The sequence below is a fragment of the Lactuca virosa genome, chromosome 5 (genome assembly GCF_052849685.1).
Source record: "Lactuca virosa cultivar CGN04683 chromosome 5, Lactuca_virosa_CGN04683_v6, whole genome shotgun sequence".
Taxonomy (NCBI): Eukaryota; Viridiplantae; Streptophyta; class Magnoliopsida; order Asterales; family Asteraceae; genus Lactuca; species Lactuca virosa.
In genome coordinates, this window is record NC_136430.1 from 448,414,462 (window position 1) to 448,435,441 (window position 20,980).

A 20,980-nucleotide genomic window follows, 5' to 3' on the forward strand; every position below is an offset into this window, starting at 1 on the left:
TGATCCATACAAGTAAGCTGTAACAACATCCATAAGACGCATCTCTAAATTTTTAGATATTGCCAAGCTGATTAAATATCTGAAAGTGGTTGCATCTATTACCGGTGAATAAGTTTCTTCATAATCAATTCCAGGTCTTTGAGAGAAACCTTGAGCAACAAGCCTGGCCTTGTATCTTACAATTTCGTCTTTCTCATTTCTTTTTCGTACGAAGATCCATTTATATCCTAATGGTTTCACAACTTCAGGTGTGAGGATAATGTTCCCAAAAACCTTTCTCTTGTTAAGAGAATTTAATTCAACTTGCATAGCTTCCTTCCATTTAGCCCAATCATTTCTTCTTTGACATTCAATGACAGATTGTGGTTCGGGATCATCATTCATAATATTACATGCAACTGAATAAGAAAATATTGCACCTATATTGTCAGTTTCATTTTGGTCACATATTCTATTTGTCTGACCATAATTTAATGCATCATCCTCCTTTCCTGGGGGAATTTGAATAATTCGTGTTTCTCCAGGAACACTTTCATCGTGATCTAGTGCATTTTCTGCTCCTCTTCTTTTTCGTGGGTTCTTATCCTTAGAACCAAATGGCCTTCCACGCTTCAGGCGTGTTTTAGACTCTTGAGTGACTTTATCATCAGATTGTCCATGTGGAATGTCAATTCGAGCTGGAACATTGACAGCTGGTATATATGATTTAGTCACCCTTTTTGTGTCAGTAAATGCATCAGGTAATTTATTTGCCATTTCTTGGAAATGCATTATCTTTTGAACTTCCATGTCACATTGCTTTGTGTGAGGGTCAAGATATGATAAATTAGGCTCATGCCATGACACATCCTTTTCCAGAATCTTCTTTTCTCCACCTAATGATGGGAAATTTGCCTCATCAAATTGACAATCTGCTAGGCGTGCTGTGAAAACATCACCTGTTAATGGTTCAAGATATCTTATAATAGAGACTGACTCATAACCAACATATATTCCCAACCTTCTTTGAGGACCCATTTTCGTCCGTTGAGGTGGTGCAATAGGGACATATACTGCACACCCAAAAATTCTCAAATGGGATATATTTGGCTCTTGACCGAAAGCAAGTTGTAGTGGAGAATATACATGATATGAACTTGGTCTCATGCGTATCAATGATCCAGCATGTAAGATTGCATGGCCCCAAACAGAAACAGAAAGTTTGGTCCTCATTATCAATGGTCTAGCTATTAGTTGGAGACGTTTAATCAGTGATTCAGCTAAACCATTTTGTGTGTGTACATGAGCTATTGGATGCTCAACAACAATTCCTACAGACATACAATAGTCATTAAATGCTTGTGAAGTAAATTCACCAGCATTATCAAGTCTCACTCTTTTGATAGTATAATCAGGGAAATGTGCCCTTAATTTAATAATTTGGGCAAGAAACTTTGCAAATGCCATATTACGAGTTGATAATAGGCAAACATGAGACCATTTGCTGGATGCATCTATTAAGACCATAAAGTATCTAAATGGTCCAGATGGTGGGTGAATCGGTCCACATATATCACCTTGAATTCTTTCTAGAAATCTAGGTGACTCCCTTTCAACTTTCATTGGAGAATGTTTTATAATTAACTTTCCAAGGGAACAAGATGCACATGATTTTATGCTGTTGGATTGAGGGAGCTTTTGGTCCTTCAATGGATGCCCATGTGTATTCTCAATTATCCTTCGCATCATTGTTAATCCTGGGTGGCCCAACCTATCATGCCATAAACTGAATGTCCCAGGATCACAATGTTTTCCTTCTACTACCATATTTGATTCAATCATATGTATATATGTATAATGCAGACCAGAATCAAGTGTTGGTAGTTTTTCAAGCACATGGTTTTTGTCTATAATATACATATATTTCTTATTTTCAATGGTCACAGTTTTTGTGTCATAACCTTTGAAATATATGTCATTGAAACTTAATAAGTTTCTATTAGACTTTGGAGAAAATAAGGCATTTTCTATACAAAAGCTTGTACCATTTGGTAATATAAAATGGGCTTTCCCGGTTCCCTCTATCAAGTCTGCAGGACCTGATATTGTATGTATGACTGTTTTTGTTGGTACTAATTCTGAAAAATATTTCTTTGATTTCAGAATAGTATGTGTACTACCACTATCTGCTATACAAAGATCTCCAATCTTTTCTTGGTGTTGTGCTCCAGTTGGACTCATATTAAACTTCACATATAAAGGAATAATAAGTGAATAAACATAATCATAATTATTATTAAAAAGAAAGTTCATTTATTGTAGAAAAGACATTACATGAAAAACAAACGAAGGAAAAACAGTTTTACTAGAACAATAATAGATTTTTTTTATTATTTTTTTTTTAGATTATGTCTTCCATGTCATTGCAGAAATCAGCAACATTTAGCGGAGTGAATTCAACATTATCAATGAGGTTTGCTTCTTTTCCTTTTCCTTTAATGGACTCTTGATAAAGTTGACAAAGATGTGCAGGTGTGCGACAGGTCCTTGACCAATGGCCTGTGCTACCACATCTATAACATGAACCATCAAATTTTTGTGATGTCCCAGTGTCATGCCTTGTCACTTTGGCCTTATCTTGTGTGTGGACATTGTTTCTTTGTGAATATTGGTAATTATTCCTTTTCTGGCCACGACCAAGATTATTACCTTGTCCACGACCAGAATTATGGTTCTGATTATGGCTTTGGTTTCGATTAAAATAGTCACGGCCTCGTCCTCGACCACGACCTCGCCCTCGTCCACGTGTATTGTTTCGATGACCGTCAATATTTGTAGCATTTGCTTCAGGAAGTGCTACTGATCCCATTGGACGAGATTCATGGTTTTTCATCAAGAGTTCATTGTTTTGCTCTGCAACGAGCAGACATGCATTCAGTTCAGAATATCTTGTGAACTTTTGCATCTGATATTGTTGCATCAAGGCAATGTTTGTTGCATGAAATGTTGAGTAAGTTGTCTCCAACATATCTTCATCAGTAACCTCTTGTCCACAATACTTGAGTTGTGAACATATTCTGAACAAAGATGAGTTGTATTCATTTACTTTCTTGAAGTCTTGAAACCTTAGTGTTCTCCATTCATCTCTAGCATTTGGAAGTATAACTTCCTTTTGATGATCAAATCTTTCTTTCAAAAGATTCCAAAGAATACTTGGATCAGTAACATCAAGATATTCAAATCTCAATATTTCATCAATATGCTTACGAAGGAAAACTTGTGCTTTTGCTTTGTCTTGTGCCAAGCAATTATTAAATTCATATATAGTATTTGAGATACCCATGGATTCAAGATGCATTTTTACATCTATCATCCATGGCACATAGTTTTTCCCACTAACTTCAAGTGCTGCAAACTCGAGCTTTGCAATGTTGGACATAATGTAACTATAAATTTTAAAATTAAAATCCATTTATTTCAATAAATATTACACAAAAAAGAAGCGGTAAAGCTAACATTGCATACAAGCCTAAAAGTAGATGAAATTCCATATTATCTTCGATGTTAAGGATTGGGATGAAAAGTAACATGACTATTATAGTCATGATTATCACAAAAGGATGAATCATCTTGAAGCTTGATTTCTTGAAATTGATTTATTTGATAGAAAAGAGAAATATTTGTTGTGGGTAAAATAAGCAGGGTAAAGATGTTTATTTATGGTAAAAAAATATAGCCGTTGTTTTTGCTGTTTATAACCGTTGCATATATATTCTCGTTGTGTATATATGTATATGTATTTTATAAATCATATAATAAGACTTATAACTAATACATAACTTTACTAATTAGAAACATAAATAAATATTAGTAAATATTTAAATAAAATTATGAAGAGTATCTAAAATATAAATAAACATTGACATGTATAAATAAATATAATTTAAATGTTAGTATGCACAAATAAAAGTTAGTAGCATAATATAAATGTTAGTATGCATAAATAAAAGTTAGTTGCATAATGTAAATGTTAGTTTGCATAAATAAAAATTAGTTGCATAATGTAAATGTTAGTATAAAAATTAGAATACATAAAGAAATGTTAGTATAAGAAATAAAAATTGTTAGTAGTCCATAATGTATAAGTTTCATTAATTCATTAGTATTATTATTATTTTAATATGATTGAGGTTTTTATAATTAGTAGTGTTTTTAATAAGTAATACATACATTGATTAAGATAGATGTGATTTTCCACTTGTTTGATAACCTTGATTAGAGCTTTTGTGCTGATAACGTGTTATAAATTAAGTGTAATTAATGTAACTATAAATCAAACCAAACTAGTAAACTTTGATAAGAACTTTAATTGAGAAGAAAGAATATTTAGAGAGAATATGAAAGTTATATCTCTTATAACTTTTTGGTGTGTTTCATTCTTTACAATGGATGGGTATTTATACTACAAATTTTACTAACATATAATTGTAAACTAGTTAAAAATGTTGACAAATGTACCATGCAGCAATTATTATGTCATCCACCAATTATTTACAACACCACCAATTATTTACAACTATATATATATATATATATATATATATATATATATATATATATATATATATATATATATATATATATAATAAACTAATTACATCGTTCTCTGTCTAATAATAGGATGATGGAAAGTGGTGAAAGATGGCTTTCTCACATGTGGATGGCCTTTTGATGCCACAAAGTGACGCACCACTCGCTCTCTTTTTTAAGATTTAAAAACTAAGCACATGTTAGCATGTGACATTATGCATTTGCAACCATCAATAGTTGATCATATGTCTATCAATCTCTTAATATTCACTTCTCATGTTTTCCATTTCCAATATTCTATTATATATATATATATATATATATATATATATATATATATATATATATATATATATATATATATATATATATATAAAAGTAACCAGACATAATTAATAATTAAAGACAAAATAGTATAAATATGTCAATTTTAACTAATTTGCAGATAATGAGTTGATATGAGGGCCTTGAGGTTATAAATTTGTTAGGGGTGTCTAGGATTGCATATTTACAACACTCGATAAACCAATATATGTTTGAAACCCCTAACAACACTCGATAAACCAATATATATATATATATATATATATATATATATATATATATATATATATATATATATATATATATATATATATATTAATAACAAGTTGTTGTAAATATGCAATCCTAGACACCCCTAACAAATTTATAACCTCAAGGCCCTCATATCAACTCATTATCTGCAAATTAGTTAAAATTGACATATTTATACTATTTTGTCTTTAATTATTAATTATGTCTGGTTACTTGTAATAGTTGTAGTATATATATATATATATATATATATATATATATATATATATATATATATATATATATATATATATATATATATATATATATAAAATAGAATATTGGAAATGGAATAATGTAGTTATTAGTGTGGTAAAAGAGTTTTTATTTAAACCAATGAAGAAGTAACTTTCATTATTTAAGTGAATATATGTTTTTAATATTTTTCGATCCAAAAAATTTAAAATAGTTATTGATGTTAAACTGTAATAAGTTAATAAACATATCAAATAAATAATTCAACACCACTATAATAGGACAAAGGTTAAAAATAAAAAGTTATATGAAAACTAAAATTTCAATTGGAATGTAATCAAAATTGTATTCGAATCGACATATACATAAATATTTTGTTTTTCTTGCTATATTGGATATATAAAAAGTTATATGGGGTTGGACATTGAGTGATTTTGACTCATAAATCATAATCTTTGTCATATAACTGGGGTTTAAATATAAGGAAACTTTTGAGAATGTTTTTTTTTTCAATGAACTGTATTAAGCATACAGCTTTTGGAGCTTGCTTTTAAAAGCATAGATTTTGTTGTAGCATTGCCTTCACTCATAAGCAACTATAACTCCACCCCATAACACTGCATTTTTATAGAAATTTTGAATGGTGAGTATTTTAGGTTAATTTTATTGACTAATATTTATATTTATATGTATAAAATATTATATGATTTGATTGGTTATTTATATTGTCCATCTTATGGCCCCTACAGATATAGAATGTGTAGGCATCTAAAAATACTTTTATGAGACTTTCGACTCATCTAAACAATTTCTTAGCCAAGTTTTTTAAAAATTTATCTAACTACGTTTGAAAATAAAATACTGATCCATCTTGAAGATTTTAGTAAAAGATTATTCATCGACCATAAACTCATATTTTCATGATAGTTTTATATATATGTATATTTCCCTGACAATATTTTAGATAAAAGTAAATAAAAATGATCTAGTGTAAAGTTTTTAAGTAATATTTTATTAATCGCAAATGCTTTTATGTTACGTTTGAGGGAAGTAATCAAAGTATACTCCAAATTTGAAATTACTACACTATCACAAACTTTTCACCATATTTACAAGTTATCATACTTCTAATTATATGATGAGAACCTAAAAAGTAATTTAAAAAGCATCTGATAATTAACATCAGAATTATATATTTTATTTCTATATATATCATATGGGTAACTAGTAAGTAGTAAGTTGACAAATGGAATTAGGAAGAAAACACATTCTTCCCCATGTTAGTGTCGGATGTTTATTCAATACTTCCAAATTTCACAGAGTGTCCCATTACCTTCTTCAAGATCTCAACCCCCTGCTTTTTTAAATTAAAAACAGAGAATTATTAATCTTCCCCATGTTATCTGCTTAACTGCTACTGCTTACATATAATTTTATCACCACTTCACTTCCACTCACCTTCTCTATCCAGATCCAAAATGATCGAAATTTAACCCAACTCTTCAAGAAACAGAGCCACCACCGCCATGTCGAAACCCCATTTTTGGTTCTTCTTCTTCTTGTTCTGTTGTTCCTCGGTGTTTTCAAAGGTCGTAGAGGAGAACGATCAAGCATCGATCCTGTTGACAATCAAATCACACCTTATTGATCCTCTCGATCAGCTAAAAGATTGGAAGATCTCTGAAGAACCCAATGGCCATTGTAACTGGACCGGAATTGAGTGTAATTCCAATGGAAGAATCGAAAAGCTTGATCTTTCACGTCGGAATATCAGTGGACTCGTCTCTGATGACATTCAACTTCTCCGGAGTCTCACTTCCATCAATTTATGCTGCAATGGGTTCTCATCTGCATTGCCCAGATCACTTTCGAATCTTACACTGCTAGAAACTGTTGATGTGAGTCAGAATTACTTCATTGATTCCTTCCCGAAAGGTTTAGGAATGGCGATCGGATTGACATTACTCAATGCCTCCAGCAACAATTTCTCAGGCGATATCCCAGATCTTGGGAACAATACCAGGCTGGAAACGTTGGATTTGAGAGGGAATTTCTTCGTTGGTTCGATTCCGGTGTCGTTCAAGAATCTGAGAAAGTTAAACTTTCTCGGGCTCTCGGGGAATAATCTAACTGGGTCAATTCCAAAGGTAATTGGAGAGCTTTCATCTCTGGAGAGTATCGTTATTGGGTACAATGAGTTTGTGGGTGGAATTCCGTCGGAATTCGGGAACTTGACGAACCTGAAGTATTTTGATTTGGCATACGGGAATCTCGACGGTTTGATTCCCCCAGAATTGGGGAATCTGAAGGGGTTAGAAGCAATGTTCTTGTATAAAAACAAATTCACAGGAAAGATCCCTTCCGAGATCGGGAAGTTGACTTCCCTTACTCAGTTGGATCTCTCTGATAACATGTTATCAGGAGAGATCCCAGCTGAGATATCAGCATTGAAGAGCTTACAGCTCTTCAATGTGATGTCAAATAGACTCACGGGTTCGATTCCGCCAGGAATCGGTAGCCTAACTCAATTGGGCGTCCTCGAGTTATGGAACAATTCCTTTTCCGGTTCTCTACCGGATGATCTCGGCTTGAATTCCCCTCTGGAATGGGTTGATGTATCATCGAATTCATTCACCGGACGGATTCCGGAAAACTTATGTCATCAAGGTAATCTCACGAAATTAATTCTATTCAACAATGCCTTTTCGGGTCCGATTCCGGTCGGTTTGTCGACTTGTAACTCATTGGTTCGTGTTCGTATGCAAAACAACTTCCTTTCCGGGGTAATTCCGGTTGGATTTGGTAGTCTTGAGAAGCTTCAAAGACTGGAATTGGCAGACAACAATCTAACCGGTCAAATTCCAAACGACATTTCATTGTCAACTTCCCTTTCTTTCATAGATCTTTCACGAAATCGACTTCAATCAACACTTCCGTCCTCGATTCTCTCCATTCCCAATCTTCAAAACTTTCTGGTCTCTGAAAACAGTTTCACTGGGAAAATCCCAAATCAATTCCAGGATTGCCCTTCACTTTCGATTCTTGATCTTTCTTCCAACCAGTTCACTGGAACTGTTCCTGCAAGTATTGCTTCCTGCCAGAAGTTGGTGTCCTTGAATCTCCGGAATAACCAACTCACCGGAGAAATCCCGGTTCCAATTTCTATGATGGGCACGCTCGCCGTTCTTGATCTGTCCAACAATTCATTGACAGGTGGCATCCCAGAAAACTTCGGGAATTCTCCGGCATTGGAATCGCTTAATGTATCTTACAACAGACTTCAAGGCCCAGTTCCGATGAACGGAATGCTCAGGACAATAAACCCCAGTGATCTCGTTGGAAACAGTGATCTATGTGGTAACGTGCTGCCACCATGCACCGGTGCTATGGCTAAAGCTTCAAAACACAAAGGCTTGCACACGAAGCACGTGATCGCCGGTTGGGTGATCGGAATGTCGGTGGTGTTAGCTGTTTTTTTGGCCGCATTCGCCGGAAAAGCTCTGTACAGTAAATGGTACACGAATGGAAGCTGTTTCGAGGACAGATCCGAGATGGGAAAAGGAGAATGGCCATGGCGGCTTATGGCGTTTCAGAAACTCAATTTCAACAGCAATGACATCCTGAATTGCATAAAGGAAGCGAACGTGATCGGAATGGGAGCCACCGGAGTGGTCTACAAAGCAGACATTCAACGAACGAACACAGTCGTGGCGGTCAAAAAGCTTTGGAGCACGAAGAACGACATCGAGTTGGGAAGCAGCGCTGGTGATTTCGTCGGAGAAGTGAACGTCCTGGGAAAACTCCGGCACCGGAATATCGTCAGATTGTTAGGGTTTCTCCATAACGACAAAAACGCGATGATTGTTTATGAGTACATGACAAACGGGAGTCTCGGCGAAGCGCTACATGGACAAGCAAGGCTGTTGGTGGATTGGGTTTCGCGGTATAACATTGCCGTCGGAGTTGCTCAGGGGCTGGCTTATCTCCACCACGACTGTCACCCGCCGGTGATCCACCGTGATGTAAAGCCGAATAACATTTTACTCGACGGAAATCTGGACGCCCGGATTGCTGATTTCGGGCTGGCAAGGATGATGGTAAAGAAGAACGAAACAGTAACAATGGTTGCCGGATCTTATGGTTACATCGCTCCCGGTAAGTTTCCACATTAATGTTCATACTATTGCTTCCATTAATTAATTGTTCTTCCTAACGAGTGTCGATCTTGATTACAGAATACGGTTACACATTAAAGGTCGACGAGAAAAGCGATATATACAGTTACGGGGTGGTTCTGATGGAACTTGTCACCGGAAAACGGCCGATAGAAGCCGAATTCGGAGATTCAGTCGACATCGTTGAATGGGTTAGAAGAAAAATACGAGAAAACAAATCGTTAACAGAAGTAGTCGATCTGAATGTAGGAAACTGCAAACATGTAGAAGAAGAGATGGTTTTAGTCCTCCGAATAGCCCTAATATGCACGGCAAAGCTTCCGAAGGATCGACCCTCCATGCGGGACGTCATAAGCATGCTCGAGGAGGCCAGACCTCGGAGAAAAAGTAACAGTAATACTAATACCATTAATGGCGGATTGAGTTCTGCAAATAGTGATAAAGATAAAGATAGACCGGTGTTTAGCCCGTCGCCTGTAAACGGCCTTTTGTAAGAAGATGTTCCGTGACGGGTTCGAATCACGTGGACGGTTAACAAGAGTTATGTTAATTTTGTGTAGAGATTATTATTCACATTTTGTAAGTTTATTGAGTCTGTTAATTATGTGTAGAAGTATGTTGTTGATTCTTATTGAAAATAATGTAAACATAACACTCATTCTTATCGTTAAATGAGTTCCGACTTTAATAGAAAACATACCAAATAAGAAAATATGTGATTGTAACTATCTTAACTGTGAGTTTATTACATAAGACAAAGATGAACAAGGTTTTGAAGGCTATTTTGAAATATTCTTTCTAAAATCTCATTTAAATAGTTTTGAAAACCATTAGCTAAGAATTTGAAGAGAAGTCTTATAACAAAGGAGAAAGGAGTAATAATTGATGTTGCTGTGGTTCAAGATAATCCTTAAGCCTTTTTCGATGACCTTCCATAGTTGGTGCAGAGCAGCGGTAATTGCATGTGCATCATACGCATAGCACTAATGGTGATAAAAGAACTTATGACTAGACAACAAGGAGAATAGAAAATCCCCAAGCTAAGAGCATATTTAGAGTTTTGAAGCATGAGGTTTAAGTTTTAAGTGTATGTATATGAGGCATAATGATTCATATGGGGACATGGGTGAGTTCATCTTGGTGAGATGGCATAGATATCTCGATGATCATGTTGGCATTCAACAATATCTTCCTTCACATAGGATAGATAATGCATCATGCTTGCAACAGGTGCTTGTAGTGTGGTTAAAGTGGTCATATGAGACGTTTATGTTACCAATAATAATAGGTTTGTGTTTGTATAAAAAAAAAAAAAAAAAAAAAAAACACATGCATCTCATAAATTGAAACATGGAAGCTAGAATACACTCAAGAGATAGATATCGCTTGCGCGACATCCATGACTCTCTAGGATAAAGACATAAAAGATGTTAAACAAGATTAGCAACACAAAAATCAATCACAACTCAAAACCATCATTGTGGTGTGGTGTAATGATCTTTTAACGAAAGCCATTGCCCCTGCCACCACCATAACGCCCTCCTCTTGATGATGCAGCATCACCCCGCCCTCTTCCTCCTCCTGCTCAAACAAATCACCCATGAAATATGTTAAGACTTCCATTTATTTTTTGTCTACTATACCATTTTACTTTCATTTCTTTCTATTACAGGTAGCCACCATTTTTTTCTTATAACAACATTCTACTTTGAAAATCTATCCAACTATAGATTTTTCAAAATATAAATGATGCAATAAGAAAAATGATCATAAACAAAATCATTGCATTTTAAAACAAAAGACATACTTCCCCCACGAGAAGTAGCGCTGCTATTCGCTCTCCTCTCTTCAATGTAGACTTGCCTTCCAGCTACTTGTATTGGCGATGCCTAAAAAAACAAACAAAATGTAAATATAACAACATGATCAAAGGGTTAACCTCATAAACATAGAATAGCAACTTGACAAATTTAAGAATAATACGATGCAAAATATATATATATATATATATATATATATATATATATATATATATATATTAAGAAGAAAGAAGAAAAGGTAAATGAGCACAAACCTCAATTGCCTTTTGAACACCCTCAAAGTCCTCAAACTCAACAAACGCAAAGCAAACTCCTACATCCTGTATGCAAATGCAATTTAAATGTTATGTATGAAACAATTCAAACTAGTACAAAGTAGAGAGAGACTAGAGAAAGAGAGAGGGGGGGAAATAACCTTGCGATTCTTCAAGAATACACCATCCTGCTTGATTTTGCCAAAATTCTTGAACTCTTGAAAGATTCCAAGGCTGGTAACTGTAGTTGGCAAGTTCCTCACATAAACAGACTTTGAGTCACCTGAAAAACACAAACAAAAACTATCAATCTCATAAAATGATTTTATAATCGTTTTGATACAACACATAAAACTTTTTTTAAAAGGAATGTTATTCACCTTCTTCACTAGCATAAGCTTCCTGCGAGACCTGAGTAGTAGACTCAGTCACAGAAGAAGCAGATGGCAGATGAGCAACGGGTTCCGGAGTCTGATTCCATTCCGGAGCTGGAGCCATTGTGACATTCCTACTAACAGGTGGCTGAGGTGAAGACTTCCCTTTAGATCGTAACTTTTCAAATTCAAACAATAACAATATATTAGCAACATTAACTATGCATAGGAGATATCTGACACCAATTTATGGGCTCAAATCAATCATATAAATATGGAATACCAAAATAATACGTACTATAGAAGCGTATGTGAACTTCACAGGCTCTACAATAGGCTCTTCCACAGCAGAAACCGGTTCTTGAACATATTCTACCACAGGCTCTTGAATCTCCACTGTGTTGTTGTGATGATAAGGTTCTTGCACATACTCCACGGTGTTCTGATTATGAACATGAGCCACGGGTTCTTCAACTGCTGCTTCTTCTTCTTCTTCTTCACTGTCATAATCTTCCTGCTGCAGATGCTGATTTTCTTGGGAATTGTAGTAATCATCTTCATCGTTTCCTTCTAAGTGTAGTGAATTAAGATTTTCCCTTGCTTCTAACTCTAATGCGTCGTCAGCAACTGCAATTTTACATTTCTAACATCACTTCAACAATGCTATGAAGCATTTAAATTCTCATTATCGGATAAATAATTGTTTATTGAGAAGTAATACCTAGTAACTCAGAAGGAGTAGAACTAATTGGTTGAGAATCAACTTTGCTCTCAAGGGAAACAGGTGGTTGATGATGATGTATAACCTCTTCACTTACAAAGTGAAAGATGTCATTCATGACAAAATAACCTTTCTCTTGGGGAGCAAGGAAAAATGTCTGCACAAACTTCCTCCAGCCATTAAAGAACTTGGATCTTACTGAACCAGAAACCACCACCACTATGCCTTCGCTCCATGATTCAAGAGCATTTATTGTTTTGATCTCAATTCCACTAAATTGTAACGACTGAATAAGCGAATGAATTTGCTGCAGGAAAACAGTGCAAGATTCCAAATTAAGCGAACAGCAAATAAGGGATTAATTTAATATCCGTTTGCAACCAGCAACCAGCATAGAAAAAATCGGACTAAGGGTATGTGCTTTCTGTGAGTGATTGCTGTGATTTAAAGAGACTCATATAATCATGTGATTAAAGCTAGTGACAGGTAGGTAACTTCTCATTTATCTGAATAATCAATAAAACGATTCAAACCTATACAAGAAATGGCATAAAACGATTCAAATATACACAAACTATGAAGATTACATATATGGAATTCGATCTCTAAATCAAAGGATGATAAGCTCAAAGAGACTTACAAATATAGCAGAGGCAGTCTCAGTGGATTCGCCATCAACACGAACCATGGTACTGGAATCGGCGTAAAACTGATGAACGAACTCCGGTTGTTGTTGAAGCACTTGGTAGTATTGTTGAACAAAGTACGAACCCACCTAAAAATCAACAAGAAATATTTATCATCGATGTAAAACCTTTAAACACAACACAGAATCATTAACAAACAGATTATCACTTCGACATCCCTAAATCGGATAGAAAAAATAAAGATACCTGAGAGGCAGTAACGGAAGAAGAGTACGAATTCGCCATTTTCAATCGAAGAAACAGCCGAGTTTTATTAAACCCCTAAAACCCAGAAGTAACACTGTCTAGGGTTTCACAGCGAACACATAGAAGAGGGTATAATTGAGTGAGTAGGGCTCACAGAGTATAAATTGAATTTTGGATGAGTATACGGAGGAGCTGCGGAGGGAGATTGCGATGGTGGCCGTGAGAGTTGCAGAGTTTAAGAGAGGGAAGGGAAGATGAGATCTGTGTTGAAAAAGTAGTAATTTAGGAATTGAATCATGGACGTTGGATTGGAGAATGAGTCATTATTATAGACGGATGAGATTAATTTGAGATTATGATGGTGGTGGTGCACTGGTGATTTCGTTGGAGGACCTACTTTTTTATAGTAAATTGTAAATAAGTCCTTCAACTTTTTACTAGCTTTAACTTTGGCCATTAAATATACAAATTAAAACTTTTAGTCCAAAAAGATTAGATTAAGACTAAACTGCACAAATGGTCCCTGTGGTTTGTCGAAAATTGCCACTTTGGTCCAAAAATGTTTGGACTAGCACCAGAGGTCCAAACTTTTCATTTTGTTGCGAGTTTGGTCCTATTTGCTATAAACTTTTTCATAAAGACGAATTTGCCCTTACCTTTTTCTTTTTCAGTTTTTTTTTTATTATTTAAAGATTTTTCTGATTAAAAGAAAAATAAAAAAAGAAAATTTTCCTTCTATATTTTTTTATAACAGAAATAAAATAGGAAATAAAAATGCAAACTCTCTCTCACACACACACACACAAACACAAACGACTGATCAGATCTCTTCATCGGTATCGGTCCTCTATCTGCTTCTGAGTTTATTGAAGTTACGGGCATCAAGATTTATTTGATTTCATCTTTTTATTCCTGATTTTCGAGTTCAAAGGAGAAGCCCTAAATCTATAATTGTTGTTCTTCACCTTTACATTATACAGTCTGATATAGTGATTCATATCAGAGCAGAACCCAAAAATAAAATAAAAACTCACAAAAAACGATTGAATCCAAAAAGAGGTTTCCGGTGAAGCACTGATATCCAATTACCTCCTCTGCAATCTAACACAATCAAACCCAAAATCGATTATTCTGAACAATTGAACATCTGAAATAAATGAAAAGGATAGTAAGTGAACTTGTATCTAATTTCTAGGGCTAAAAGCCCTAAAATTACTTCTGGAAATAAATGCAAACGATAGTGCGTGTGTGTGTTTTTAATTCTCAGAGAGAATGTGTGTGTTTGATATTATATGGGAAGAAGGCAATGGGCATGAGAGAGAGAGAGAAAGATGTTACTTGGATTTGTATGGCATCGTTTGTAACCATCGCTGATTGATCATCGTTATTTTACAACGACCTTGAGGCTTGGATCTGGTTTGGTTTTTGTTCATCTTCTCCAGTGAGAAAGAATGGGTGTGCCATCGCTGCCTCATCATCGACATAACAGAGGTTTGGAGTGTCCCCAAATCTGGGTTTATTTAAATTAAAAGAGAAACAAAAAGGGAGAAGAGAAAGAAGAAGAATAAAGGGAGATGAGGACAATAACAAAGCTGGTGTTGGGTTGTATTTTTTGGTGGTTGATTTGTGGTGGCTGGAAGGAAGAACAATGGTGAGGATCTGATGGTGGGTTTTGAAGAAGATGATGTATCTTCTTGGTATTAAAACGAGAGAGAGAGAGAGAGAGAGAGAGAGAGAGAGAGAATTGTATTTGTTTTTTATTTTTAATTAATTTTTTTCTATTTTCAGTTAAAAACCAGTGCAGTAAATAAAAAGAAAATAAAAAAACAAATAACAAGGGCAAAAAAGTCATTTTATCCTCTTCAAATTATGAAACAGACCAAACCTGCAACAAAATGAAAAGTTTGGACCTCTGGTGCTAGTCCAAACTTTTTTGGACCAAAGTGGCAATTTTGAACAAACCACAGGGACCATTTGTGCAGTTTAGTCTTAGATTAATCGTCATAAAGTGTTCCGTTTGTTTCAAAAGGGTTTCTTTTATAAACCTTATGTACTTTTAGAAATTGAAAATTGAAAATCTTTTTGTATAATATACGCGGAATCAAAAATATTTTTTGAATTATTCAGTTGATTACATAGGGGCCAACAAGACTACCGAAATTTCCAACCTAAACTTGTACCCGAACTAGTGTAAAACGGTACTCAGTACTCTAAAAGCCCAAAACCTAGGATTTGATATCATCAGTATCGATGCTAGTATCAAAGACCGGAATCATACCCGGTACAAGTACAAATAACGTTAGTTCGGTTCAGTACAAAGTATTTTTTTCATCCATTTCAGTACCGATTGGCACTATGTTCATCTCTACATAAAAATAACATGTTTTTTTTGGTACACAAATTATTTTGTTTTAAAAACTCTATGCACCACATTTTTTAGTGGTAATCCTCTAATTTTCTTTACAAATTAGCAACGTTGTAAAAAACGTTCGATGTTAGCTAGTCAGTGGATTAGGGTTAAAGGATTAATCGGCTAGGTGAGGATTAATCGAGGGATTAAGCGGTAAAAATTAAATATGACTAATATCATAACAAATGTTGTAAATACCACTAATATCATAACAAAATATATCAATATATATGATCAATACAACACTAATCATTTATCAAATAGTTTCTACTGAGATAGAATTTTTTCAAAGTGTTAAAATTTTATCGTTTGCTATTGTTTCGATAATTTTGTAGGCAGAAATTAATCGTTAGATGTCATCAACACTGTAAATTAGTAAGTCTTTTTAACTTATTTTGAACATCTGAAATATCTTTTTTTTTTCAAAAATTGATTGGTATATATTGGGGTTTTTTACATTATATAGCAAATATCTTTAGTTCGAAAGATATATACTCTATATAGTTGTTGAAGAGTATAATTCCACACACCAAGTCTATAGTTTAAATTATATCACATACAAAATATTGTGACTGAAAATTACATACAATTAAGTTTTTTATAAAAGAAAAATATGTAGTTTTCAAAGATAAGCTATCTAAGAAAAATGAAAAAGTATATTCAATCGAGTGTTGTGGATACATTCGAGAGGGAGATGCCAAGAGAACAAACGACAAAAAATATGTTGGCTATAAAATCTATGTCATGTCTTCGTATTAAATTGAGTAAATTACACGAATCGTCCCTCGGTTAGGTACCAAAAAGCGTGTTTAGTCCCTATTTTCAAAAATTAACTCGGACCGTCCCTATCTTTCAATTTCCTTGCACGGTTAGTCCCTATCGCCGTTAGCAGTTAGTGGTTTCCGTTAAAGTGCTCCAAAAGCTCGTTTAGTCCCTCGTTTCTTTTAAATTTATCATTTTAGTCCCTCTTTTCATTTTAAAAGACTATATTTCCATTTTCTATTTTATTTTTTCACTTTTTTATAATTTATCAATTAAATTAGATTAATTATAAATATTAAAAACTTATATCATTTCTCTCTCTCTCTCTTTCTCTCTCTTTCTCTTTCTCTCACACACACACTCTCTCTCTCTCTCACATTTTCTCTCTATTCTCTGTCATCTTCTCAATTCGGGAAAATATCTCCTATCATCGTCGACAACCATCTCCTTTCACCATCAGCACCTTCACCAACCACCGCCCGTGGTTTAGGGCATACCATCAACAATTCCTTTCGTTGTCGTCCTCTCTTGTCTTCTATGTTTTAATATGTGATTTAGGGCATACCATCAACAAACCTTTTACATCTAGATTTCAGATCTATACTCCATTCGTAGATCTAAATTTCGACAACTCTTCTCTCTTCTCCGGTGGTGATAAGAGGTGGTTGCAAAAGCTGAGAAAGAAAATAGGACACAAATCTAGGGTTTCGATTCTACATCCCAGTCCCTTTGGAGTTTGCATCGATGTAGGGATTTCATGAATGATTTTAGGTTTTGGGACTTCATCTCGAAAATCAGTGTTGATTAAAGGTTTTAGATTAGGATATGGTGTTGATTCTATGTTCTAGATTTTGGTTCTAGTATCAAATTTGGGTTTGAGTTTTAGATTTTGGTTATAGTATCAAATTTGTTGTTGAAAGGTGGTGGTTGGTGAAGGTGCCTACGGTGAAAGGAGATGGTGATAGTTGACCGAATTGAGAAAGAGGACAGTTAAGAGAGAGAAGAAAATGATATAAGTTTTTAAAATTTATAATTAATCTAATTTAATTGATAAGTTATAAATAAGTGCAAAAAAATGGCAATATAGTCTTTTAAAAAGAAACGAGGGACTAAAATGATAAATTTAAAAGAAACGAGGGACTAAACATGATTTTGGGGCACTTAAACGGAAACCACTAACGGCTAACGGCGATAGGGACTAATCGTGCAAGGAAATTGAAACACAGGGACTGTCCGAGTTAATTTTTAAAAATAGGGACTAAACGTGCTTTTTGGTACCTAACTGAGGGACGATTCGTGTAATTTACTCTATTAAATTAATGAAAACGAGGAAATAGTTTATACTTTTTGAGCATATCTTTTTAATATCAACGACAAAAGATCTATCGTCCAAAAGATTTTTTTCATGGTCAATAACAACAGCTTAGACCATCTTCTATACGTTGCACGAGAGGGTTTGTGGTTGAGCTGGACCACGACCACGACCGTGCACACCATCCCGGCTGGTCGTTGTCGTGTTCCTTCGTGTTGTCGACGACGAAATTAAACAGCAAATGAAAATGGTCTGCTCCTTCTTGACCGTTCAACAGTCATTTTTTAAGTTTTTAATTTTTCTTACAAAAACTCAATATCTATATAAATCTAATAAAACTCTTACCTTTCATCACATTTTATTCTCATTTTATAAACCAAAAAACACATGGAGGATTTGGAATTATTAAACTGATGACGGGGAATTCATCTCGACCTTCTTCAATGTTGTGCAACACATTCACGATGAAGAAAGTTCGAATGTTGCTCGTACAAGAGCGTTCGTCAATCGTGATCGTCAAGCCTCACACGACTTATTGGTACGTGATTACTTTGCCGATGTGACATCCCCTAATTTCTCGGCCAGAAAAGACCGGTTTAATTTATGCTTTTAAAATAATTTCAGAGTAATCCTCTGATTAAAAGAGTTGCGGAATTTGTTCCCAAAACGAAATATAATAAAATAAGATTTACCAAAGCATTTCTTAAAGAAATGTATTTTCATTATATAACAAAACTCGTGATGTCATGTTCCGATACAAACCAAAAGCATAAACGGCACATTATAAGTCTTACAACAGTTATATACACTACAGGCCTATAATCAAAATATCTTGATGAGTTGTTCAACTTATGCTCTCGCGCCACTACCTGTAATACAAAGAAAACTGAGTGGGTCGGGCTTGGGAGCCTGGTGAGCATATAGGGTTTTCAACCCAAAATAATAATAATAAACTTATTAAGTTCATCAATCAACAATAACCCTGATTACCCATTCCCGTTATCCTCACTTTACGTCCCTAAACACCTATCACAAGGGACCTAGCCTAAGGATTTTCATCGGGGTGACAACACTGCTTTGGGGGTTTCCCAGCAATTTATGTCAAATAAGGCAACCATGTGGGGGATGGAGTACAACAAATGAACACCCAAGCTCATTAACACCTACAGGTTGCGAGCCTGCCAGCGTTCCACTGGACTGTCTAGAAAAGTCTGTGGTCGTCATCCATACTCCGCTAGATGACTGGATCACAATAACATCGAGGCCTCTCATCATTTTATTTCATCACACATCAACTATCTACCCATGTTATACCCAACATATTTGTAGATAAAAATAGATATACAGTTTAAATAATTTAAAACATGTATAAAATTCTTCATCCAGCATAGATAGCAAGTATACAGATAATATGCACATATAGCACGTAATTTATATAAAATACTTCATATCTATGTGTAAGATGAAAGTAACTACACACTCACATGATTTAACGATAATCGGGCAACACTTTGTTTCTTAAAACGATCGTTTCCAATAAAACCGGGGGCTTTAATGAAAAACTGGGCCCTGTGAGGGTGGAGCTTCAAAACCGAAAAAATAAATTTTTCCGGGTCTTCGGGCACTTCGAGACGTGTTTCGGGTGTTGAAAATGATACCGGGGCTTTGGGGAAAGTCAAAATGATAAAAATATTGTTTAAGGGGTAAAAAGTGGCAATTTTCCAAATCTAGCCGGAGATCTCGCAACCCCCCTATTTATAGGGTGCGAGACCGAAGTTTAGTGGCTAAGAAGGCTCCACGCGACAGCTGCGAGGCTCGGAGGTGGCTCGGATGCGAAGGGCGCGTCGGAAGCTTGTAGGCGAGACGTGGCTCGCTTCGGACAGGTCACCTATGCGACACGCGTCGGTCTTTGACTGGGCCACGCTTCGGACTCGTCATCAGCATCGGACACGGGTCAGCAGCGAGGCGAGGGTGACGTGGCCGAACACCAGCCATGCGAAATTCCTTGGATTTCGGACTTTTCTTGATTTTTGTGCCCCAAACTTCTAAAATCCATAACTTTTGCTTATGGGCTCCGTTTTTGACGTTCTTTATATGCACGCGTAGGCGAAATTATGCTCTACAACTTTCGTTTAGACTCCGTCGGCTAATTTTGACTTTATTTTTAATATTATTATTTTTAACAGACCGGGACAGGAAAATTCGTTAAAAATTCATCCGACATCCGTTTTCGTCTATCTTTTTATCGTTACGCTACTATTAACGAGATCTTCGATTTTAGCTGTCTACTGCTAAGCTGAAACTTAGAAAAATCATAACTTCCTCATACGAAGTCAGATTTGGACGTTCTTTTTATCAAAATTCTCGGTTTAACGAATACTGCGACTTTCGTTTAGATCGCTAAGGCTAAAAAACACTTTATCGTAAATTCACTTTTTACGTCACACAGCGTCGTGTCGGTTCTGTCGCGAAACTTCGACAGGTCATAACTTCTTCGTTATAACTCGGATTTCGGTATTCTTTATATCTCCGGAATCCTTGTTTTGGCCACTACAACTTTCTTAACAAATATCGGCTTTATTTAATATTTATTTTTCGACGCTCATTTTTATCCTTAATTTATTAATCATAATAATTAAGCAAATAAGCACATAATTCACATAATTCCTCTTTATTACTTCAAAATGAGTTACAAAGGTTAACCTAGACTATTATGTCAATATTAATGCCTAGCCTAGAAACACGGGCGTTACAGCCGATAATTGTGTTTACAATGATGACTCGTTCGAACGTCGTTTCCGTCTTAATAGAAGTCTGTTATGATTTTTTCAGACGAAAACTCAATGCTAGAGGGAGAATGGGTTTTAGTAATATAAAAAA

The 20,980-nt window shown here is 35.1% G+C and overlaps 2 protein-coding genes across 2 annotated transcripts; one reads left to right on the forward strand and one right to left on the reverse strand.

Moving 5' to 3' along the window:
• Positions 1-6,631: 6,631 nt before the first annotated feature.
• LOC145114393 (Leucine-rich repeat transmembrane protein kinase family protein) lies at positions 6,632-10,226 on the forward strand. Its single transcript, XM_079050382.1, has 2 exons — positions 6,632-9,534; positions 9,615-10,226. The coding sequence occupies exons 1-2, from the start codon at positions 6,906-6,908 to the stop codon at positions 10,046-10,048; spliced, it is 3,063 nt and encodes a 1,020-aa protein (XP_078906508.1). The 5' UTR covers positions 6,632-6,905; the 3' UTR covers positions 10,049-10,226.
• Positions 10,227-10,870: 644 nt separating this feature from the next.
• Positions 10,871-13,898, reverse strand: LOC145114394 (nuclear transport factor 2-like). The gene is made up of 9 exons (XM_079050383.1): positions 13,617-13,898; positions 13,364-13,498; positions 12,724-13,030; positions 12,301-12,629; positions 12,009-12,180; positions 11,790-11,911; positions 11,629-11,694; positions 11,362-11,443; positions 10,871-11,135 (listed from the first exon to the last, which is right to left on the reverse strand). Exons 1-9 carry the CDS (start codon positions 13,653-13,655, stop codon positions 11,056-11,058), a joined length of 1,332 nt encoding a protein of 443 aa, XP_078906509.1. The 5' UTR covers positions 13,656-13,898; the 3' UTR covers positions 10,871-11,055.
• Between the last annotated feature and the right edge of the window lie 7,082 nt (positions 13,899-20,980).